Source organism: Scyliorhinus torazame, chromosome 22, assembly GCF_047496885.1.
Source record: "Scyliorhinus torazame isolate Kashiwa2021f chromosome 22, sScyTor2.1, whole genome shotgun sequence".
In the NCBI taxonomy this organism is placed as follows: Eukaryota; Metazoa; Chordata; class Chondrichthyes; order Carcharhiniformes; family Scyliorhinidae; genus Scyliorhinus; species Scyliorhinus torazame.
Window position 1 is genome coordinate 40,187,446 of NC_092728.1, and position 25,503 is coordinate 40,212,948.

Here is a 25,503-nt window from a genome sequence, read left to right on the forward strand (position 1 = left end):
AGAGTGGTGGGTACCTGGAAAGCACTGCCAGAGGATGTGGTGGAAGCAGGCACATTAGTAACATTTAAGAGGCATCTGGGTAGGTACCTGAATAGGGAGGAAATAGAGGGATACGGACTGAGTAAGGGCAGACGGTTTTTTTTTAGTTAGGGCATCATGGTCGGCACAGGCTTGGAGGGCCGAAGGGCCTGTTCTTTGTTTTTGTACAGGTTCCCCTCTGTCTACTCTCCCTGTTACATCCTTAGAAAATTTGTCAAACATGATTTACCTTTCATAAAACCAGTTTTGATTATATTCAGCTTTCTGAAATGATTAGCTATTTCCTCTTTGATTATTGACTCCAGCATCTTGCCAATAACAGATGTTAAACTAACTGGCATTTAGTTCCCTGCCTTCTGCCTTTCTTCCTTTTTGAACAAGGGAGTCACATTTGCTGTTTTCCAATTTTCCGGTATCCTGCCGGAATCTAGTGAGTTACAAAACATTTCAACTAATAGGTCCACTATCTCTACTGCCACTTCCATTAAATCCCTATGTGCAGTTCATCGGGTGCTGGTGACTAGTCCGCCTTTAACCCCTTGTGATTCTCTATTGGGATATTTGTAAGTTCTACCATGTTATTTGAAATCGGCCCTTCTGATACCTTGGCAGCCATCCTCTGGAGGGCTGGGACCTGGAGGGCCCTGGTCGATTTGCTGGTAGCACAGTGTTGTGGTGCCACTCTGCTCTGTATACTGGGCCGGAAGTGCCTCGGTCTCTGGAAGGGGAGAGTCAGATGGATTGGACACTCCCAGGGTCTCATGCCCCCCTGCGGGTAAAAGGTTGCTCTGTTCTCCTCCACATCATCCAGCACCCATGTCAGAGCTCCCTCAGTGACTCTTGGAGCTGCCTTTCTTTTTTCTTTCTTGCTGCCATCCTTTTGGCTGGACTATCAGCAATGTTGTGGGGCTGTTTAAATACAGCTGCTCAGATGATGCCGGGGTGGCCGATTCTGATACACTGCATCATGGGCGTGGCATTATTCCCGTGAAATTTTTTTTTTTCCAAACGGGTAACAATTCCGATCTAGATCGCACCGACGGGACTGGCGGGCCTCACTCCGGTTTTTGCGCCAAAAATGACACTTAGCCAAATTTTGGACGGTTCTGCCCAACTTGTGAGAGACAATGGGCCAAATTCTCCGTCGGCGAGATCCTCCACTTCACCGGCAGTGTACCCGCACCCGTGGATTTACCGAAGCCATGGGGGTGCCCACAGTGGGAAACCCATTGGGCGGCTGCCAGGACGGAGGACCCCACTGCCGGCTGGGGCGCGCCGCACCAGAAAACAGGTGCAGCGGGATGGAGAATCCCACCCAATCTAATGAAAAAGACAGAAAGGTGGAGAACGACAAAGGCAGAGAGAAAGGGAAGGATAAATGAGAGAGGGAGGATAAATAATTTGTGCAAAACATCACAGCCAGACTGAGGCAGAGAGAGCAATTGGCACAGATGGGCGGAGAGAGAGTCAGCAGACAAGTGGTAGCAAAGCCAAAGTTAAACTCAGACCTTTCTCTGGAATGCGATGTTTTTAAATGTTTCATCATCGAAGTGATAGCCTCTGGTTGTCAGGATATGGATGTAGGCGGAGGTTGTGCAATAATCCACAAGTCTTTTCACTAATGCATTTGGTGCCTTGTCCTTTAGCTGCATTGACAGAAAGAAATAGAATTGTCACCGTAATAAATGACCCAACATTCAATTCGAACAGGCGTAAGTCTGAATTTTCCACACATTCCGATGACACGATCAGCAGACCCAGAAACAGAATCTGGCCGCAGTCGCAGCCCATAACGTGATTTAATGCTGGCCAGCTGATTAAGAGACAACTAGCATTGCAATCTCGCCTGGACATGGCATTGGATTCCCCTGCCCGGGCACAGGCTCTGCCAGGCAGAGGGCGACCATCACGGTCATCAGGGCCGACCGGACATCACAGTCAGCAGGCTGCTGCCAATGCAGCTACCAGCGAGGGGGGGGGGGTGGTGGATACCAAGATGCAGCACACACAAGTGGAAGTTTAAGCAGCTGTAAACACGAGGGGTTGTCATGGGTGTTATAACTTTAGTTGATACATTTTCAAATTCTATGTTCAAATTGTGTTAAGGTGATGTACTTCATGTTTTTTATAGGTGCTGGGCACAGGAGTGGCCTGTGACCCCTGGGGGACGTCTACAACTTTATTTCAGAGGTGGTAACTTGACATAAGGCTGAGAGGATGGCCTCTTCAGGAACCTTCATTGAGGTAACAAATGAGGACACAAATCAGATCCCAGAAATGTTGGAGAACGAAAGGTTTAGTGAGAGGGAAGAACTGAGGGAGATCAACATTAATAGAGAAATGGTGCTGGGAAAACTGATGGGATTGAAGGCGGATAAATCCTCAGGGCCTGAGAATCTGCCTCCCAGAGTGCTTAAGGAGGTGGCTCTGGAAATAGTGGATGCATTGGTGGTCACCTTCCGGGATTCTATAGACTCTGGAACTGACCCTGCTGATTGGAGGGTAGCTCACGTCACTCCGATATTCAAAAAGGGAGGTAGAGAGAAAGCAGGGAATTATAGACCAGTAAGCCTAACATTGGTAGTGGGGAAAATGCTTGAAGCCATTATCAAGGAATTTATAGCGGAACATTTAGAAAGCAGTGGCAGGATCAGTCAGAGTCAGCATGGATGTATGAAGGGAAAATCATGCTTGACAATTCTGTTGGAATTCTTTGAAGAGGTAACCAGTACAGTCGACAAGGGGGAGCCAAGTCGATGTGGTATATTTGGACTTTCAGAAGGCGTTTGACAAAGTCCCGCATAAGAGATTATTGTGCAAAATTAAAGCGTGTGGGATTGGGGGAAATGTATTGCGGTGGATAGAAAACTGGTTGGCAGAGAGGAAACAAAGAGTAGGGATTAATGGGTCCTTTTCAAATTGGCAGTACCAGTGGGGTACCACAGGGATCGGTGCTGGGACCCCAGCTATTCACAATATATATTAATGATTTGGATGCGGGAACAAAATTAACATCTCAAAGTTTGCAGATGATACCAAATTATGTGGGAGGGTGAATTGTGACGAGGATGCAGGGATCCTACAGCAAGATCTGGACAGGTTGGCGAGTGGGCAAACCAATGGCAGATGCAGTATAATTTGGATAAGTGTGAAGTTATTGATTTTGGAAGCAAAAACAGGAAGGCAGATTACTACCTGGATGGTTGTAAATTGGGAGAGGGGAGTGTGCAGCGGGACCTGGGTGTCCTTGTGCACCACTCGCTGAAGGTAAGCATGCAGGTGCAGCAGGCGGTAAAGAAGGCTAATGGTATGTTGGCCTTCATTGCGAGAGGTTTCGAGTATAGAAACAGGGATGTGTTGCTGCAATTGTACAGGGCCCTGGTGAGGCTACACTTGGAGTATTGTGTGCAGTTTTGGTCTCCTTCTCTGAGGAAGGATGTTCTTGCTCTCGAGGGAGTGCAGCGAAGGTTTACCAGACTGATTCCAGGGATGGCGGGACTGTCATATGAGGAGAGATTGACTAGGTTGGGATTGTTCTCGCTGGAGTTCAGAAGAATGAGGGGGGGATCTTATAAAATTCTAACAGGACTAGGCAGGGTAGATGCAGGGAAGATGTTACCAATGATGAGTGTGTCCAGGACCAGGGGTCACAGCCTGAGGATTCAGGGTAAACCATTTCAGACAGAGATAAGGAGACATTTCTTCACACAAAGAGTGGTGAGCCTGTGGAATTCATTACCACAGGAAGTAGTTGGTGCTAAAACTTTTAATATATTCAAGAGGCAGCTGGATATAGCACTTGGGGAGAATGGGATCAAAGGCTATGGGGAGAAAGCAGGATTAGGCTATTGAGTTGGATGATCAGCCATGATGGCGGAGCAGGCTCGAAGGGCCAAAAAGGCCTCCTCCTGCTCCCAACTTCTATGTATCTATGTAACATCATCCTATCCCTCAATTAAGGGGCTGGTTTAGCACAGTGGGCTAAACAGCTGATTTGTAATGCAGAACATGGCCGGCAGCGCGGGTTCAATTCCCGTACCGGCCTCCCAAATATGCTCCAGAATGTGGCGACCAGGGGCTTTTCACAGTAACTTCATTGAAGCCTACTTGTAATAATAAGCAATTATTATTATTAATTTCAAGCCATGCCTCGGATACCTAGCTGAAATAACAGTTTCATTGCCTCCCCGTTCTCCCTGCGAATTCTGGCATATGGTGGCCACATACACAGTTTGAGGCAATACCTGGGCCAATCATCTGGCACATGGAGGTCACAGTCTCCCTCGGAGCCTTGTTCACACTGGACCTCAGATGTGCTGAGGTGGCGAGAGCACTGCCCGTAAACTCTGCCTTGCAGGATAGTGATGTCTTTTGTGGATCCTTCCACCTTGCACTTCCTGCACCCCTCTGGCTGCACCTCTCTTTCCACAGGTCGCTCTCGGGGACACTGCCTCAGACACCAGTCCTCCTCTCCCTTCTAGCACTCTCCTCCTCTCCAGAGGAGGTACATCCAACAGAGTAGACAATCCACATTTGCTGGAATATGGACACCACAGGATAATTCACTGAACAGTGCACTCAGCAGAAAGCCCTAAGAAAGCTTGTAAGTCGAAAAGTCCTCCGGAAAATGTGGTGGACTGCCAGAAATGCACATACAACCAACTCTCACCTAAACTCCATCTATTCACATTGCGACGGCTCTGGTCAACTTTTATCCCCACGGATTGAGTTTGAATTAAAAACAAGATGGCCACTTGCCCATGTGATCTGTACACTGACTGCAAAATTGCAGAGGCCACGTAAAATTTCATAAACTGAGGGCAGCACGGTGGCGCAGTGGGTTAGCCCTGCTGCCTCATGGCGCCAAGGTCCCAAGTTTGATCCCGGCTCTGGGTCACTGTCCGTGTGGAGTTTGCACGTTCTCCCTGTGTTTGCGTGGGTTTCGCCCCCACAACCCAAAGATGTCCAGGGTAGGTGGATTGGCCACACTAAATTGCCCCTTAATTGGAAAAAATCATAGATTATCATAGAAATTACAGTGCAGAAGGAGGCCATTCAGCCCATCGAGTCTGCACCGGCTCTTGGAAAGAGAACCCTACCCAAGGTCAACACCTCCACCCTATTCCCACAACCCAGCAACCCCACCCAACACTAAGGGCAACTTTGGACACTAAGGACAATTTATCACGGCCAATCCACCTAACCTGCACATCTTTGGACTGTGGGAGGAAACCGGAGCACCCGGAGGAAACCCATGCACACACGGGGAGGACGTGCAGACTCCGCACAGACAGTGACCCAAGCCAGAATCGAACCTGGGACCCTGGAGCTGTGAAGCAATTGTGCTATCCGCAATGCTACCGTGCTGCCCTAAATGAATTGGGTACTCTAAATTTTTATTTTTTTTTAATTAAAAATTTCATAAACTGGCTTTTCAATTGGCTTACTTGCTCGTTGAAATGTCAGCGGGCAGATTACTGTGTGTGCCTGACAACCATAATGTAGTGCGATGACGTCAGGGCACACATCCGGTGTTTTCTCACGGGATTTCACATGAGTTCGGGTCAGCTGCATGCCCACTCCTATAGTGTAAAATTCTGACCATAGGGATCAGCCCTGCGGTGAACTGGACAGAGGGAGAAATTGCAGCACCCGACTGGATACTGAGGCACATCCGATGGAAGGGCAGTGGATGCTGTCTACATGGACTTCAGTAAGACCTTTGACAAGTTCACTCACGGCAGACTAGTATAAAAGGTGAAGTCACACGGGATTAGAGGTGAGCTGGCAAGATGGATACAGAATTAGCTCAGTCATAGAAAACAGGATAGCGGTGGATGGGTGCTTTTCTGAATGGAGGGCTGTGACTAGTTGTTCTGAGATCAGGGCTGAGACCTTTGTTGTTCATAATATATATAAATGATTTGGAGGAAAATGTAGCTAATCTGATTAGCGGACGCCACAAAGGTTGGTGGAGTTGCGAATTGTCATAGGATACAGCAGGATGTAGATTGGTTGGAGACTTGGGCAGAGAAATGGCAGATGGAGTTTAATCCGGACAAATGTGAGGTAATGCATTTTGGAAGGTCGAATGCAAGTGGGAATTATACAGTAAATAGCAGAACCCATATGAGTATTGACAGGCAGAGAGATCTGGGCGTACAGGTCCATAAATCACTGAAAGTGGCAACCCAGGTGGATAAGATAGTCAAGAAGGCATACGGCATGCTTGCCTTCATTGATCGGGCATTGAGTATAAAAATTGACAAGTCATGCTGCAGCTGTTCAGAACCTTAGTTAGGCCACATTTGGAATATTGTGTACAATTCTGTTGCCACACTACCAGAAGGATGTGGATGCTTTGGAGAGGATACAGAAGAGGTTCGCCAGGATGTTGTCTGGCCTAGAGGGTCTGAGCTATGAGGAGAGGTTGGATAAACTCGGATTGTTTTCACTGGAACGGCGGAGTTTGAGGGGCGATCTGATAGAGGTTTACAACATAATGGGTGGCATAGACAAAGTGGATAGTCAGACGCTTTTCCCCAGGATGTAATCATTTACTAGGGGACATAGGTTTAAGGTCTGAGGGGAAAGTTTAGAGGGGATGTGCGGGGCAAGTTTTTACAGAGGGTGGTGAGGGCCTGGAACGCACTGCCAGGTAAGGTGGTGGAAGCAGATACAATAGTGATGTTTAAGAGACGTCTTGATGAATACATAAAAAGGATGGGAATAGAGGGCTATGGACTCCAGAAGTGCAGAAGGTTTTAGTTTCCACAGGTATCATGATTGGCGCAAGCTCGGAGGGCTGAGGACTTGTTCCTGAGCTGATTGTCCTTTGTTCAATATTGGACCTGAAGCTAGGTTCACATGAAACCAATGGGGAGCAGGACCCAGCTGGGCATCCCCAGACAGTTCGCTAGCAATGTGGTGGGGAGAGGTGTGTGGGTGTGGGTGTGTGTGGGTGTGTGGGTGTGTGTGTGTGTGTGTGTGTGTGTGGGTGGGTGGGTGGGTGGGGGGGGGAGGGGCGTGACTGAAAGGTACAATCCAGAGAGGGAGGGAGTGATTGGGAGATGATTGGGGAAGATAGGGAGCTAGTCAAGAGAGAGAAAGGGTTTGAGATTGAAAAAGGATTCTGGGGAGAGAGAGACGATTTAGGAGAGAGAGAGTGCGAGAGAGAAAGGAAAGAGGGCATTTAGACAAGAAGGATGAAAGGAGAGAAGGATTGTGCGCTGTACTCTGTTATTTACAATCACCTCCTTGAAGTCCATTCCACAGATGGTATCAGCTGCTTTCTTCAGATCCCCGGGTGATGTAATACTCATCTTCAAAGTCGCTTTCAGGAAATCCATCGTGTAATAGAATGCCGCAAAGGCCTGCTCACAGAGAAGAAGCAATGTTATCAGATTAACTGTAATCTCCAGCTAACATATGTTAAACCTCAACTGTAACAGAAGGAAATGTATCAACAGGATGCAACAAAGTGCAGATAATTGATTTTCATTGCAAAGTGGCTCAAGCTGGAGACCAAATTCTTCACAAATAGAAAGACGCTGCTATGTTTAGATAGATCCCTCTACACTGTACCCATCAAACACTCCCAGGACAGGTACAGCACAGGGTTAGATACAGAGTAAAGCTCCCTCTACACTGTCCCATCAAACACTCCCAGGACAGGGACAGCACGGGGTTAGATACAGAGTAAAACTCCCTCTACACTGTCCCCATCAAACACTCCAGGACAGGTATAGCACAGGGTTAGATACAGAGTAAAGGTCCCTCTACACTATCTCCGTTAAACACTCCCTGGTCAGGTACAGCACAGGGTCAGTTACAGAGTAAAGCTCCCTCTACACTTTCCCCATCAAACACTCCCAGGACAGGTACAGCACGGGGTTAGATACAGAGTAAAGCTCCCTCTACACTATCCCCGTTAAACACTCCCAGGACAGGTACAATACGGGGTTAGATTCAGAGCAAAGCTCCCTCTACATTGTCACTAATTTGATATTCCACCTGCTCTATAAAACAGCAAAACCAGTTACCGTCACAGAAGAAAACTTCCCCTGCCCTTGTTCGAAATGATGCAATAGGATCTCCACAAGTTCCTGTTAATGTCCAAAAGCTTTATCTTCAATTATTGGAAAGCCAAGGATTATCTGTTGTGTGTGTGTATGTGCACCCCCCTCCCCCCCCACCCCGTATGTAGATAGTCCAACTAGGGAAGGGGCTGTACTGGACCTGGTATTGGGGAATGAACCCGGCCAGGTGGTAGAAGTTTCAGTAGGGAAGCATTTCGGGAACAGTGACCACAATTCAGTAAGTTTTAACGTGCTGGTGGACAAGGATAAGAGTGAATGTGCTAAATTGGGGGAAGGCTAATAATAACAATATTAGGTGGGAACTGAAGAACCTAGATTGGGGGCGGATGTTTGAGGGTAAATCAACATCTGACATGTGGGAGGCTTTCAAATGTCAGTTGAAAGGAATTCAGGACCGGCATGTTCCTGTGCGGAAGAAGGATAAATACAATAAATTTGGGGAACCTTGGATAACGAGAGATATTGTAGGCCTCGTAAAAAAGAAAAAAGAGGCATTTGTCAGGGCGAGAAGGCTGGGAATAGACAAAGCCTGTGTGGAATATAAGGAAAGTAGGAAGGAACTTAAGCAAGGAGTCAGGAGGGCTAGAAGGGGTCACGAAACGTCATTGGCAAATAGGGTGAAGGAAAATCCCAAGGCTTTTTACACATACATAAAAAGCAAGAGGGTAGCCAGGGAAAGGGTTGGCCCACTGAAGGACAGGCAAGGAATCTATGTGTGGAGCCAGAGGAAATGGGTGAGGTACTAAATGAATACTTTGCATCAGTATTCACCAAAGAGAAGGATTTGGTGGATGTTGAGTATGGAGAAGGGTGTGTAGATAGCCTGGGACACATTGAGATCCAAAAAGACGAGGTGTTGGGCGTCTTGAAAAATATTAAGGTAGATAAGTCCCCAGGGCCTGATGGGATCTACCCCAGAATACTGAAGGAGGCTCGAGAGGAAATTGCTGAGGCCTTGACAGAAATCTTTGGATCCTCACTGTCTTCAGGTGATGTCCCGGAGGACTGGAGAATAGCCAATTTTGTTCCTTTGTTCAAGAAGGGTAGCAAGGATAATCCAGGGAACTACAGGCCGGTGAGCCTTACGTCAGTGGTAGGGAAATTACTGGAGAGAATGCTTCAAGACAGGATCTACTCCAATTGGAAGCAAATGGACGTATTAGTGAGAGGCAGCACGGTTTTGTGAAGGGGAGGTCCTGTCTCACTAACCTGATAGAGTTTTTTGAAGAGGTCACAAAGATGATTGATGCAGGTAGGGCAGTGGATGTTGTTTATATGGACTTCAGTAAGGCCTTTGACAAGGTCCCTCATGGCAGTCTGGTACAAAGGTGAAGTCACACGGGATCAGAGGTGAGCTGGCAAGGTGGATACAGAACTGGCTAGGTCATAGAAGGCAGAGAGTCGCAATGGAAGGGTGCTTTTCTGATTGGAGGGCTGTGACTAGTGGTGTTCCGCAGGGATCAGTGCTGGGACATTTGCTGCTCGTAGTATATATAAATGATTCGGAGGAAATGTAACTGGTCTGATTAATACGTTTGCAGATGACGCAGGATTTAGATCGTTTGGAGACTTGGGCGGAGAGATGGCAGATGGAGTTTAATCCAGACAAATGTGAGGTAATGCATTTTGAAAGGTCTAATGCAGTGAGGGAATATACAGTGAATGGTAGAACCCTCCAGAATATTGACAGTCAGAGAGATCTAGGTGTACAGGTCCACAGGTCACTGAAAGGGGCAACAGGCGGCGATGCGGAGCTAAGCCGCACATTTCGGCAGCTCCCGCTATAACGGACTTTTGGGTTCTCCGGAGGAGCCCCAACGGAAATTTTTTGATTGAATCCCGTGTAGGAAGGTGAAGTAAGGTCGTATGGCGGGGATTAGCGGTGGAGCGATGGAGAAAGAGGCTTTGGAGCAGCGGCAAAAACGAGGGGGAAAAACCAAGATGGCGTAGGACGGAGATCGAGCAGCATGGGGGCCGGACCAGCAGGAGTTCCTCAGGCGCTGCGTGGTGGAGCTTAAAAAGGAGGTGCTGGCGCCAATGCTGTTGGCGATCGAGGGGCTGAAGGAGACCCAGAAGGCCCAGGCGGTGGAGCTCCGTGAGGTGAGGGATAAAACTAATGAGAACGAGGACGAGATCCTGGGCCTGGCAGTAAAGATGGAGGCGCACGAGGCGGTGCAAAAGAGGTGGGCCGAGAGACTCGAGGTCCTGGAGAACAGGTCGAGGAGGAAGAATCTCCGGATTCTGGGTCTCCCCGAAGGAGTGGAAGGAGCTGATGCCGGGGCGCATGTGAGCATGACGCTCCATTCGCTGATAGGTGCGGAAGTCTCTCCGAGCCCCCTGGAGCTAGAAGGGGCTCACCGGGTCCTGGCGAGGAGACCCAAGGCTGGTGAGCCGCCAAGGGCGATAGTGGCGAGGTTCCATTGCTTCGCGGACAAAGAGAGTGTCCTGAGATGGGCCAAGAAGGTGCGGAGCAGTAGATGGGAGAATGCGGTGATCCGAGTCTACCAGGACTGGAGTGCGGAGGTGGCAAAGAGGAGAGCGGGCTTCAACCGGGCCAAGGCGGTGCTGCATAAAAAAAGAGTGAGATTCGGAATGCTGCAGCCTGCGCGACTGTGGGTCACTTATCAGGACCAATACCACTATTTCGAAATGCCAGAAGAGGCTTGGACCTTTATCCAAACTGAAAAATTGGACTCGAACTGAGGGGCTGTGGTTGTGGGGGAGATGTTGACTGTATACAGGGTTGTAAATATGGGTAAAGAATGTTTCACGGGTGGGATGATGGATGGGGATGGGGAAAGTGTTCTTTTTTCTTTTGATGAGATAGTGGGGAATGTGGGTGTCGGTGCTGGAGGGAGGTGAGACTCGGGGATGGGGGAACTGGGATAATGGCCGCAACAGGAGCTGCGCCACAGGGAGCGGGGCTGGCTCAGGAAAGCGCGGGCTTTTTCCTGCGTTAGGGAGGGGGGGGATGGAGGAACGTAAGGAGGAGGAGAGATTCCCACACGGGGGAGATCAACGGGAAGGCGGGGGAAGCCGGGGACAGCAGAAGTCAGCTGACTCACGGAAGTAGTATGGGGGAGCAAAAGAGCTAGATGCGGATCTAGCGGGGAGGGGGGAGGGAAGTGGGGGAGAGGGGGGGATAATAGGGTTGCTGCTGCACTGGCCGAGGGGGAACTGAAAATGGAAGAGGTGGTCGGGGCGGGGGTTCCCCGTCTGGGGGACTGGAGGGTGTGGGAGACGCGGGCACAGGACTGGCCTAAGATAGGAGATGGCTAGTTGGCAGGGGGGGGCGCGTGGGTAGCCCCCCAATCCGGCTGATCACGTGGAATGTGAGAGGCCTAAATGGGCCGGTTAAGAGGGCCCGAGTGTTCGCGCACTTAAAGGTACTGAAGGCAGATGTGGTCATGCTTCAGGAGACACATCTGAAGGTGGCAGATCAGGTCAGGTTAAGAAGGGATGGGTAGGACAGGTGTTCCATTCGGGGCTGGATGCGAAGAATAGAGGGGTGGCAATACTGGTGGGGAAGCGGGTTTCCTTTGAGGCCAAGAACATAGTAACGGACAATGGAGGCCGATACGTGATGGTGAGCGGTAGGTTGCAGGGGACGGGGGTAGTATTGGTAAATGTATACGCCCCGAACTGGGACGATGCTGGATTCATGAAACGGATGTTGGGGCGTATTCCGGACTTGGAGGTACGGAGCTTGATAATGGGTGGGGATTTCAACACGGTGTTGGACCCAGCATTAGATCGTTCCAGATCTAGGACGGGGAAGAGGCCGGCTGCGGCCAAGGTGCTCAAGGGGTTTATGGATCAGATGGGGGGAGTAGATCCGTGGAGATTTGCCAGGCCTTTGGCCAGAGAATTTTCTTTTTTCTCCCATGTACATAAGGCCTATTCCCAGATAGATTTTTTTGTTCTGGGCAGGGCATTGATCCCGAAAGTGGAGGGAACGGAGTATTCGGCCATAGCCATTTCAGACCATGCCCCGCATTGGGTGGAGCTAGAGCTGGGGGAGGAGAGGGTCCAACGCCCGTTGTGGCGGTTGGATGTGGGACTGCTGGCGGACGAGGAAGTGTATGGGAGGGTGCGGGGGTGCATCGAAAGGTATCCGGAGGCCAACGACAACGGGGAGGTGCAGGTGGGAGTAGTATGGGAGGCGCTGAAGGCGGTGGTCAAAGAAAAGTACAGCACAGGAACAGGCCCTTCGGCCCTCCCAGCCTGTGCCGACCATGCTGCCCAACTAAACTAAAATCTTCTACACTTCCTGGGTCCATATCCCTCTATTCCCATCCTATTCATGTATTTGTCAAGATGCCCCTTAAATATCACTATCGTCCCTGCTTCCACCACCTCCTCCGGCAGCAAGTTCCAGGCACCCACTACGCTCTGTGTAAAAAACTTGCCTCGTACATCTACTCTAAACATTGCCCCTCGCACCTCAAACCTATGCCCCCTAGGAATTGACCCCTCTACCCCGGGGAAAAGCCTCTGACTATCCACTCTGTCTATGCCCCTCATAATTTTGTAGAAGTTGTACATTTTGGTAGGAAGAACAGAGAGGTAATTTATTACTTGGAAAATGTAAGTCTGGATGAGGTAGAGCAACAAGGAGATCTCAGAGTACTAACTAATCACTAAAGGTTGTACCACAAGTTAGCCAATAACAAATGTAAACAAATACTAGGGGCGGGATTCTCCTTCCAGCGACGTGGGAATCACAAATCGCGATCGGGTGGAGAATCAGGCGTCAGCCGGAAACGACGTCGACGCCGGGCTCCCAACGGAACGCCATGCTTCGGTGCCTCGATGACGGTGATCATGCATTCCATGCCGGCATAGGCATGCAAATTGTACAGGAGCGGCCATTAGCATATCATTAATGGAGACGATCCAGTAGTCTCCGGCCGCCCGTGATGCTCTTCCTCTGCCAGCGTGGTTCACTTGTGGGGCATTTAAAAACGGGAACCAGGCACCCGAGCTGCTGAGGGTGAGAAGAGATAAGATATGTTTACAAAGGCGCAACCATGGGGTTGCCAGTTGTGCCGCTGGCTGGGGAGATGTCTGCCAGGGCTGGGGGAGTAGCGATGGGTGACCAGGAGAGGGGCTGTAGGTTCGGGGTGACCGTGCCCGGGCCGCCATTTCCATGGCTTGCCCACCGTGTCCCGTAAATGTGCGGAGCGCCACTGGCCGTATGGTCGCCTCCGCTATCTGGGCAGCGTGCATAACACCTTTGTCCTGGGACATTCGACGCTTCCTGACACCTTCGAGGCACTCCTCCGGGTGAGGGGTTGGCTCTGGGCGACAGGGGTTATCCGCTGTGGTCATGGCTGATGACACCTATCCGGGGGCCTTGGGCGGAAGCGCAGAACCAGCATAACGAAGCCCATGCAGCAACCATGGGCATCATCGAGCGGAGCATCGGCATGCTGAAGGTGCGGGTCAGGTGCCTGGACCGCTCTGGTGGGACCCTCCAGAACAACCCTCGAAGGGTCTCGCACATCGTGGTGGCCTGCTGTGTCCTCCACAACATCGCAACGCAGAGGGGCGACATGCTGGAAGCGGAGGTGGAGGAACAGAATGCCTCGTCCGATGAGGAGGATGGCCACAATGAGAAAGACATGAGGCCCGGGCAGACAAGAGGCTGCATGACGTGTGTGCCAGGGCCGACGCACATGGGACAATGTGATCACCTGCAGGCTAGCCGACTCGGGGGCCTAGCCACCGGCAGCTTAACTGTCCCATCCTACCCCCACACAACATCCCCCATGTACACTCCCCCCTCCCTGCACCCCATCCCTCTACCCCAACACCCCCAACCCCTCCGAGGCCCCCACTAGCTGCACAACAGTGGTGGCCCTTGATTGGCAGTGTCAGCAGGTCAGGTCCATGGGGCGGAAGATGATGATGACATGCTCCTCGATGAGCTCTGGTGCTCCGCAACATCTGACAACGTCTGACACCTGCCCCAGTGTCACATTCCACTGACTGTCCGGTCATCCCTGCATGCGTGCTAACCATTCCATCACATGGGCCCACAGTCTTTCTGGGGGAGAGGGAGAGAGGCAGTTTGGGTGGGTGGCAAGCGGTGATCGGTCAGGCACTGGGTAGGCCCTGGCACAAGGCGCCCTTGAAGCTCAGGCCCAGGCCCCTGGCAACTCCAAAGGCGGCTACTGGGAGTACCCCGAGTGCCCTGGGTGCCCCGGCCATGCCGTCCTCCAACACCCGCACCCTACATCAGTGGCCTCCCCACACCCAACTACTCCAAACCACTCCTCCTCCCGCAGAGTGGCACATCCTTGCATCCAGCACAGTCCATCCCTCACACTCTGCGAACAGAGGGCCTAGGCAGGACGTAATGTCGGTGCACATGTGTTTAATGGTGACAGTGCTATGTATAACAACTGTGCCCCAGCCCCTAATGCCATCTTATGTGCTGCACCCGTGCTAACTTAACTGGTGTCTAACTTTCTCACCTTATGTGCCCGAACACTCTATCTAGGTGGTCCCCCATCAGGTACATCAGGAGTATCCTGTCCTGTGACCTGGGTCCCCTTTGGCAGCCGTCCTCTGGAGCGACTGGGCCGGAATGGGCCCGGCAGTCTTCCACAGCAACTGTGGTGCCACCTTATTATACCCGCTGCCCATTGAATGCGCCCGGGACGGGGGTCTGAGACTCTGGTGTTCTGGCACCTTCCCCCCGGGTGTCACCGGCACAGCCCCATCAGCTTCTCCCTTGTTGTGCCCGATGGACCTCAAGCCACTCCTTTGGACAGGTGTGCGGCCGGAGTGAGTTCTGGGGGCTCTGCCATTGCCTGGCACCTCCAGTCCTGGGAGGCCCGCTCTCCTCTCAAACATGCAGCCATGGAGCACCGGAACTGTGCCACATCCCTCTGGGACTGAGTTAAGTCCCTCTGGGACTGAGCTAAGTCCCTCTGGGATTGTGCCACATCACTCAGGCATCGTGTCAGGCCTTTCTGGGACTGGCTCAGGTTAGTCAGCACAATGCTCTCAACGCCCACAGCCATGGCCCATTGTGACAGGGCCACGCTCTGGAGCGCCTCAGCAATGTCCATGTGGCCCTGAAACGTGCTTGCATGTGATATGGCCGCCCTGTCCTGGGCCTCAGCCACCGCCTGCACAGAGTACCCCAGTCCTTGGACATCCTGACCCATGGCCGATACCTTTGTACCCAAGGCCTTCACCGCAGGGCGCCACCTGTGCAGTGTTGGCCTGTGTAGCATGCATGATTGGCACTGCCTCCTGCTCCTGCAGGCGGTTGGACTCCTCCAACTGCACTTGCAGGTGCTGGATGGTTGCTGACAATCCTTCATGTAGTCCCCGGTTCTGCGCCTGCATCTCCAACATCGGTGGAACTGCCCTTTCCCAAAGCGCTGCCCTGTCTGGGATCAGCTAGTTCTTGGGATCGGGCCGCCCTCCGACCAGCCACACCTCGGGGGTGCCTATCTCCACACTATACCGCTGCAAGTGTGTGTGGTGCGCACCAGATAGTGTCCCAGGAGCCTCTTCACTAAAGTACCCAACCAAGGTGAGTGTCTCTGGGATGGTTGAGGGTGTTGGAGACAGTTGCGACGAGAAGTCGGTGTCGTCCCGGAAATGTGCTCCGGGGTGTTGCAGGGTTGTAGTTGGGGTGGGGGAGATTGGACGGTCCCGCTTCGTCGTCAGGTGAGTCGCGGAGTTGCAGCTGTGGGGGGCGGGCAGACACCGGCCAATCATGCATCGTCTGTTGTTGACCCTGCACAAGACAAGACAAGACGCATAAGGCGATCGCATAAGGTGGTTTGGGCGGGGTGGTGAGGTACCCTCAATAATGACGCTTAGAGATTAAACTGTAAAGAAGGCTTTATTAGACTAATAACTATGCTAGAGCTAGAGACGAGAGCTGACTGCTGCACAGCCCATGAGGCAGCCCTTTATGTATGGCTCCCAGATGGGCGGAGCCAGAGGCGGAGTCCCCAGGGTTCCAAGCCCGGTCTTAAAGGGGACATCACCTTACATGATGATAAGGCAGTAACCGTTCATCACAGGTGGCTTACGCGCCATAGGGACATCGCAACACATTGGGGCTCACTTGTTTGTCCTATCTTTGCCTCTGCGACTGCCCGCTTCCCACCCCACCAACCAGGTCCATTGCTCTTTGCTCCGTGACGGTGAGAAGCCACAGGTCCGGCAGGTCTCCGTCCGGTCTTTTCTCTCACCAGCGGTTATGGGCTGCCTTCCCCTGGGAGGGGGGGCGGCAGATAATCACAGCGCGAGACCCTTGGATGCGGGCAGCACAGGGTGTCCTAAACTGTTGGCATGGTAGGCGGTACAGGTGTTGGCATGTGGTGCAGGGTGGGGTGTGAGGGGGCTGCAGGCAAGTGGGGTGCGGTCACCCTCTTGGGGGGAGGTGAGGGGTGGAAGTGTGTGGGTGAGGGGTGGTGCTAAAGGCACGGGGGTGATGACTCACTATGTCTGGCCTGGGAGGTTGCCCATCCTAACCCAGTACTGCCTACCAGTTCGCCTGGTCCCCCCCCTCCCCCCGCCCCCACAACCCTACCGCCACCGCACACCACGCCCACCCGCAATCTCCCCATGCTTGTCTTGTGTCTTGCAGGAGGTCATGCAGCTTTTCCCGGCACTGTTGGCCGGTCCTTGGGGTGGGGCCCACGGCGCTCATGGCCTCGGCCACCTGCGTCCAAGCCTTGTTGATGTCGGCGAGTGGCAGCCTCCTTCCCACCCCAGGGAACAGGGAGTCCTGCCTCTCCTCCATGGCATCCAGCAGTATCTCGAAATCTGCATCAAAAACCTTGGGGCTGCTCTTTCTGCCTGGAATGAGAGTGTGTGAAGAGCTGAGTGCTTATATGCAGCTCCAGCTTGTCCGGCTGTCCAGTGCCAATCCTGCCGTTAGCGAATCCAACACCAGCGTCAATTTGAATTGCACGTGGCGCGAGCGTTGGCCTATTAGCATGTCCTGAATTTCTCCGAGACCGGCGTAGCCATTCGGACCGTGGAACACCCGCATTCAGTCCTGCGTCAGCACTTAGACTTTCAAACAGAGAATCCAGCCCATAGTTTTATTCCAGAGGGATGGAATATATGTAAGGCTGGATAGATAGAGGTTCGGTCTCTCAGGGATATGGAGAACCGGTGGTGAAAATTGATTTAAACCCAGAGGATGGTGGAGCAGACTCAACAGACCATGTGGACTAATCCTGCTCCTACATCTCATGTTCTTCGATGGACCATCAATTCAGAAGAGTCTAGTTGTAGAAGAGAACAGTGGTTTTAATAAGCTAAGAAGTATGTCAGCCTGCTGCTGCTCCCGCACTGAGAGCTGGCCACAGGTCTGCCAATTATATACCTCCCCCGAGGGGCGGAGCCACTGGTGGAGCCAACAGAAGCATCAACACAACAACAGTAAGTAACAGTGAATAAGAACAACAGTGAACATATATACAGTGGTGGATAACAGTAGGACGAATAATGAATAACGGTAAATATATATATAGTAGCAATATGTGGTTCACCACATTCACCCCCAGTTAAACAAAAGTCCAGCGGGGGTGAAGTGGACTCACAGGTTGAGTCTGACGGAAGCCTTGATCTTCCGCCGTGATCGCCTCAGCCCCGGTGCGGTGTGGGCACGGGTGTTGGGACCTTCGACTCCGGGAGCGTGTCGTCTGCTTCATCGCGATGTGTTAACGGAGAGGGAGACGGTGCAGGGGCGGGGGCGGTGGGAACGGCCCCAGGGAGGGCTGCCGGTGCCAAGTCCCGTCACATTAAAGTGATGGTGACAGGCAGTGTAGGGGTGGGCGCGTTGGTGATGATTGATGGGGAACCTGCAGGTGCCAAATCCCGGAGGGAGACTGTGTCCTGCCGTCCGTCGTGGTGTGCCACATATGCATACTGAGGGTTTGCATGGAAGAGCTGAACCCTCCCGACCAGGGGGTCGGACTTATGGCTCCTCACATGCTTCCTGAGGAGGACAGGCCCTGGAGTTGTCAGCCAGGACGGAAGTGAGACCCGGGAGATGGACTTCCTGGGGAAGACAAACAAACGTTCGTGAGGAGTCTCGTTAGTGGCGGTGCAGAGAAGCGACCGGATGGAGTGGAGCGCATTGGGAAGGAGCTCCTGCCAGTGGGAGACTGGGAGACTTCTAGACCGTAGGGCAAGAAGGACGGCCTTCCAGACCGTCGCATTCTCCCTCTCCACCTGCCCGTTTCCCGGGGTTGGAGCTGGTAGTCCTGCTTGAGGCAATGCCCTTACTAAGCAGGAATTGACGCAGCTCTTCGCTCATAAAAGAAGAGCCCCGATCACTGTGGATGTAGGTGGGGGAACCAAACAAGGTGAAGATGCTGTGTAGGGCCTTAATGACAATGGCCGAAGTCATGTCGGGGCATGGGATGGCAAAGGGAAAATGGGAGTACTCGTCAACGATGTTGAGGAAGTACACGTTATGGTCAGTGGAGGGGAGGGGCCCTTTGAAATCGACGCTGAGGCGTTCAAAGGGGCGGGAGGCCTTCACCAGGTGAGCCCTGTCTGGCCGATAGAAGTGCGGCTTGCACTCCACGCAGACTTGGCAGTCCCTGGTCATGGTCCTTACCTCCTCGATGGAGTAGGGCAGGTTGCGGGCCTTGATGAAGTGGAGAAGCCGGGTGACCCCCCCGGATGACAGAGGTCATTGTGGATGGCTCAAAGTCGGTCTTCTTGTGCGCTGGCGCATATACCGCGGGACAGGGCATCTGGGGGCTCGTGGAGCTTCCCAGGACGATACAAGATATCGTAGTTATAGGTGGAGAGTTCGATCCTCCACCTCAAGATCTTGTCGTTCTTGATCTTGCCCCATTGTGTGTTATTGAACATGCTGGCAACCGACCGTTGGTCAGTGAGGAGAGTGAATCTCCTGCCGGCCAGGTAATGCTTCCAATGTCGCACAGCTTCCACAATGGCTTGAGCTTCCTTCTCGACAGAGGAGTGTCGAATCTCGGAGGCATGGGGGGTACAGGAAAAGAAAGCCACGGGTCTTCCCGCCTGGTTGAGGGTAGCGGCCAGGGCAAAGTCCAACGCATCGCTCTCTACCTGGAATGGAATGGACTCATCCACAGCGTGCATCATGGCCTTGGCAATGTCTCTCTTGATGCGGTTGAAGGCCAGGCGGGCCTCAGCCGTCATGGGAAAAATGGTGGATTTGATAAGTGGGCGGGCCTTGTCCGCATAATTGGGGACGCACTGGGCGTAAAAGGAAAAGAACCCCAGGCATCTCTTCAGGGTCTTGGGGCAGTGGGGGAGGGGAAGTTGCAGGAGGGGGCGCATGCGGTCGGGGTAGGGCCCTAAGACTCCGTTTTCCACGACATAGCCAAGGATGGCTAGTCGGGTTGTGCGAAAAACGCATTTCTTCTTGTTATAGGTCAAATTAAGGAGTTGGGCGGTGTGGAGGAATTTCTTAAGGTTAACGTCGTGGTCCTGCTGATCATGGCCGCAGATGGTGACATTATCCAAATATGGGAACGTGGCCCGCAGCGCGTATTGGTCAACCATTCGTTCCATCGTTCGTTGTAAGACCGAGACCCCATTGGTGACGCCGAAGGGGACCCTGAGGAAGTGGTAGAGGTGGCCGTCTGCCTCGAAGGCAGTGTAGTGGCGGTCCTCCGGGCGGATAGGGAGCTGGTGGTACGCGGACTTCAAGTCTACCGTGGAGAAGACTCGGTAGTGCGTAATCTGGTTGACCATGTCAGATATGCGGGGAAGAGGGTACGCATCGCGTTGCGTGTACCGGTTGATCGTCTGACTGTAGTCGAAGACCATCCGGTTCTTCTCCCCGGTCCTGACGACCACCACTTGGGCTCTCCAGGGGCTGTTACTGGCCTCAATGATCCCTTCCCGGAAGAGTCACTGGACCTCCGACCTGATAAAGGCCTTGTCCTGAGCTCTGTATCGTCTGCTCCTGGTGGCGACGGGATTACAGTCGGGGGTGAGGTTCGCAAAGAGCGAGGGCGGGGTGACCTTAAGGGTCGCGAGGCTACAGACGGTGAGAGGGGGCAGGGTCCACCGAACGTCAGGGTCAGGCTTCAGAGGTTACACTGGAAATCCAGTCCTAATAAGAGGGGAACGTTGAGATGGGGGAGGACGTAAAATTTAAAGTTGGCGTACTCGACGCCCTGTATCACAAGATCTGCGACACAGTACCCCCGGATCTGCACGGAATGTGATCCGGAAGAAAGGGAGATTGTTTGGGACACAGGGAAAATCAGGAGGGAGCAGCGCCTTACTGTATCCGGATGGACAAAGCTATATGTGCTCCCGGAGTCGAAGAGGCAGGACGTCTCATGCCCATTGACCCGGACGGCCATCATAGAATTCTTGAGGTGATGGGGCCGGGACTGGTCGAGTGTAACAGAGCCGAGCTGCGGATGACTGGTCCAGCCGGCGGTAGCGGGGTGGTCCCAAAATGGCGGCCTCCATGAGTCGCACGTGACGGGCGGTGTCGAAGATGGCGGGCAAGATGGCGGCCCCCACGGGTCGCACGTGGCGGGCACGTTAAAGATGGCGGACAAAATGCCGGCCCCCACGGACTGCACAAGGTAGGTGACGCATCAGAAGGGGGCGGTAGCGGCAGGCACGAAGCCACACTGCGGGATCTGTGAGCTTCAGGTCGGGCCTGGCAGTCTTTCGATTTGGGAACTTTAGGTCGGGCTAGGCAAACTTTGGCAAAATGCCCCTTCTTACCGCACTCGTTGCGGGTCGCGTTCTGAGCTGGACAACGCTGCCTGGGGTTTTGGCCCTGGCCGCAGAAGTAGCAGAATGGCCCACCGGAGTTGGTGAGCAGCCACGTGGCACAGGTATGGGACACGCTAGGGTCGGGTGATGGCCGTGCCTCCGACGTCCACGAGGATACCGCGTGGTCAGGCGTGAAGGCATCCAAACTCTGGAATGCTACCTCTAACGTGGTAGATAGCTGTACTGTGTCCTTGAGGTCGAGCAGGCGTTGTCGGATATAACTGGACCGGACTCCGGCCACATAGTTGTCCCGGATCATGAGTTCCGTGTGTTGCACTGCCATAACTGCCTGGCAATTACAATTCCTGGCGAGTATCCTCAGGTCACGCAGGAATTCTGCCAGCGATTCACCCGGGCGCTGACGCTGCGTGGTAAGAAGATGTCGAGCGAACACCTCATTCACCGGCCTCACGAACTGTCCTTTCAACAGTGCAACCGCCTCTTCGTACGAGGCCACGTCTCTGATGAATAGGAAAATTTTGTGGCTCACCCGAGCATTGAGGAGACGCAGCTTGTGAGCACCGGAGATGTCGTCGGTCGAAGAGTCGAGGTAGGCCTCGAAACAACTTAGCCAATGCTCACAGATTGCAGTGGCTTCAGCTGCCTACGGATCGAGTTCAAGTCGGTTAGGCTTAAGAGCGGTGTCCATTGTGATATCTTAGCTTATTAAATTGATGGACCATCAATTCACAAGAGTCGAGTTGTAGAAGAGAACAGTGGTTTTAATAAGCTAAGAAGTATGCCTGCCTGCTAATGCTCCCGCACTGAGACCTGGCCACAGGTCTGACAATTATATACCTCCCCCGAGGGGCAGAGCCACAGGCGGAGCCAACAGAAGCATTAATACAACAACAGTAAGTAGCAGTGAATAAGAACAGTGAACATATATACAGTGGTGGATAACAGTAGGACGAATAATGGTAAATATATATATATAGTAGCAATACGTGGTTCACCACATTCTTAAAAGGAGGTAAATTATTCTAAACCTGCTTTGAGCATTGATAAACCCATACTTTGAGAACTGTGCACTTCTGAACACTTAATTGGAGAAAGGATATGGAGGCACTGCAGAGGGGGCAGGAATAATCTACAAGGACGATACCAGAAATGTGTGCGTAAAATCCTAGAATTCCGCCAGTACAGAAGAAGACCATTCAGCCCATCGAGTCTGCACTGACCCCCTGAAAGAGCACACTACCTAGGCCCACTGCCCCGTCCTATCTCCGCAACCCTGTAACCCCATCTAACCTGCACATCGTATGGACACTACGGGGCAATTGATCATGGCCAGTCCACCTAACCGGCACACCTTTGGACTGAGGAAGGAAACCCACACACTCACGGGGAGAAAGTGCAAACTCCACACAGTCACCCAAGGCTAGAATTTAGCCCGGGTCCCTGGCGCTGTGAGGCAGCAGTGCTAACCACCGTGCCACCGTGCTGCCGAATACGCAGTGGGGCCAAGGAAGGTATGTTCATAACGCAGACAGGTTGTGAGTGTCAACCTACAAATCCTTCCAAAGACGCCAATGGCTGGTGGTAGAGTGGGAGAGACTCCTGGGCAGCCAAGCTTGATGCGCAGAGAATGCCCATCAAGCTATAAGCCTCTGGAGACAGACTAGTGACCTCTTCTAGGAATTACCAGATGGGGAAACAGACAAAAGTCTGCCTTAGTGCACCCCTAGGTGCAGAAAGAGAATTGGAATGGAACTGGCATATGCACCAGGAAAGGATTGAGAAGATGAGGTCTCTTCTCAATAGAAAACGGAAGGCTGAGGTGTGGCTGAATCGAGGTGTTTAAAATTCTGAAAGGTTTTAGTGGAGTGGATAGAGAGAGAATGTTTCCTCTTGTGGGGAAGAGCAGAACTAGAGACCGTCAATATAAGACAGTCCCCGAGAAATCCAGTCAGGAATTCAGAAGACATTCTTTACTCAAAGAGTGGTGAGAATGTGGAACTCACCATCACAGGGAGTGGTTGAAGTGAACAGTGTTGATATATTTGAGGGGAAACAAGACAAGTGTCTGAGGGAGAAGAGAATGAGGGTTATGGTGGTGGATTTAGATGTGAAAAGATGGGAGGAGGCTAGAGTGGAACACCAACATGGACTGGATGGGCTGAAGAGCCTGCTCATGTGAACTGATGTAAAGTGATATAAAATTACCAGAAAGTCGCCTGTGACCTCGGGTTGATGGACATCGTCGAAAGCACAGCTGCTGTAGTTACAAGTATCAAAGTCGAAGATGGAGCTGACAATTTCATAACACTTGGTGGAGTTTGAAGAGCCTTTGAAGGTTACGGTTTGCTCGGGTGAGTAACTTGGACCACTTTCATTAGCAGTGCACCAACTACTGAATATAAATTCCTGAGGATAACTGATGTTGTAGCCTTGTGGCATGCAGGGGTTGATAATGTCGCTCTTGTAACCTGCGGCCTGAAGGAGAAGCAAAAGGACTGGCAAGTAATTAACCTTTCCACTGGACAACCCAGCTCCATCAATACCAGCGACACACCCTCGTCCCCATCCCTCAATCCCACCTACCCACCTCTCCCCATATCCTCCAATTTCACCAACCCACCCTCTCCCCATCCCTCAATCCCACCTACCTGCCCTCCCCATGGCCCCCAATCCCACCTATCCATCCATCCCCTTGTTCCCCAATCCCACCTACCCAACCCTCCCCGTATCCCCCAATTCCATCTAACCACCCTCCCCATATCCCCCAATCCCCCCTATCCACCTTCTCCCCATATCCCTCAATCCCATCTGTGGTATTATAGGTATTACGGTACCTGAGAGGCTGCAGTACCATTGGTAGAACCTGTATGCTTGCTATTGGCTAGAATGTATAATAGCTCTGCCCTGATAGGCGGGATATAAGAACCCGTGCCGTCCCAGCAGCCCTCATTCTGTACCTGAGCTGCTGGGGGAAACATTTAGCTTCTTAAAGCCTTCAGTTGGACTACAACCTCGTTTTAGTGGTCATTGGTCGTGCATCACCATCTACCCACTCTCTCCTGGTATCCATCAATTCCATCTAACCACACTCCCCTATCCCTCAATCCCGCATAGCCACCCTCTCCCTGTATCCCTCAATCCCATATAGCAACCCTCTCCCATATTCCTCAATCCCAGCGACCCACCCCGTCCCCATCCCTCAATCCCACCTACTCATCCTTCCCCAGATGCCCCAATCCTGACTTCCGACCCTCTCCCGTATCCCTCAATCCCACCTACCCACCCTCTCCCCATGTCCTCAATCCACCTACCTACCCTTTTTCCTGTATTCCTCATTCCCACCTACCCACTCTTTCCCTGTTTCCCTCAATCCTACCCACCCATCCTCTCTTCATATACACAATCCCACCCACCAACTTTCTCTCAGTATCCCTCAATCTCACCGACCCACTCTCTCCCCATATCCCTCAATCCCACTGAGCTACCCTCTCCCCATATCCCTCAACCCCACCTACCCACGCTCTCCCCATATCCCTCAATCCCACCTATCCATCTTCTCCCAGTATCCCTCAATCCCACGTACCCACCCTCCCCATATCTCTCAATCCCACCTACCCACCCTCTCCCCGTCCCCACCCCTCAATCCCACGTACTCATTCCTCCGCAGATGCCCCAATCCTGCCTACCCACTCTCTCCTGTATCCCTCAATCCCACCTACCCACCCTCTCCCCGTCCCCACCCCTCAATCCCACGTACTCATTCCTCCGCAGATGCCCCAATCCCTCCTACCCACCCTCTCCCTGTATCCCTCAATCCCACCTACCCATTTTCTTCCCGTATCCCTCAATCCCACATAGCGACCCTTCCCATATCCCTGAATCCCACCTACCCACTCTCTCCCTGTATCCCTCAATCCCACCTACCCACCCTCTCCCCGTATCCCTCAATCCCACCTATCTGCGCTCTCCCCGTATCCCCTAACCACACCTACAAGTTGTATGAAATTCTTTAACGGAAAGTATAGTCTCTTACAGATATAATTTTTGAGAACACTCTCTTCATGACCTGGTCTCTTCCATAACAGAGGTAGCTGTGAGTGTATACTTTGTAGTCCTGTCCATATAGACGTAGATTGACTTCATTTTCATGATCTTCTGCCTTCTCAGTCGTGGGTACGAAGGTGATCTGAGTGGAGGCTCCTCCCAGGTCCATGGCCCCCACCGTGTTTTTCACAGGATTAATCCACTGTCCAATCAATCCGTACTGTAAAGGAAAGGAATGTGATTGATGAGGTGTTTCTGTTACTCAATCTGAGAAAGGGAAGAAAAGTGCTGACACTGTTATATGTGGACCAAATTCTGAAACCCTTCAATGTCTCATCTCTAAATCGAAGTGAAAGTGGATGATAGAATTTGCAGGAATAGGAAAAATCTGTTAAAGACAGTGAAATAATCTCTGGATCATAACCACCCTCTCCCATTCCCAATCTCACCTACCCACCCTCTCCCCATTCCCAATCCCACCTACCCACCCTCTCCACATTCCCAATCCCACCTACCCACCCTCTCCCCATCCCCCAATGCCAACTACCCACCCTCTCCCCATCCCCAATCTCACTGA

At 52.2% G+C, this 25,503-nt stretch overlaps 1 protein-coding gene across 1 annotated transcript in view; it reads right to left on the reverse strand.

The window, feature by feature from the left end:
* Positions 1 to 25,503, reverse strand: part of LOC140399026 (ectonucleoside triphosphate diphosphohydrolase 2-like) — a 124,470-nt gene that overhangs the window by 12,835 nt on the left and 86,132 nt on the right. Inside the window, exons 5-8 of the mRNA XM_072488087.1 lie at positions 24,916 to 25,146; positions 23,088 to 23,357; positions 7,293 to 7,412; positions 1,548 to 1,685 (exon numbers count right to left, since the gene is read on the reverse strand). Coding sequence (XP_072344188.1) covers positions 1,548 to 1,685; positions 7,293 to 7,412; positions 23,088 to 23,357; positions 24,916 to 25,146 — 759 coding nt within the window. The remainder of the gene's footprint in view (positions 1 to 1,547; positions 1,686 to 7,292; positions 7,413 to 23,087; positions 23,358 to 24,915; positions 25,147 to 25,503) is intronic.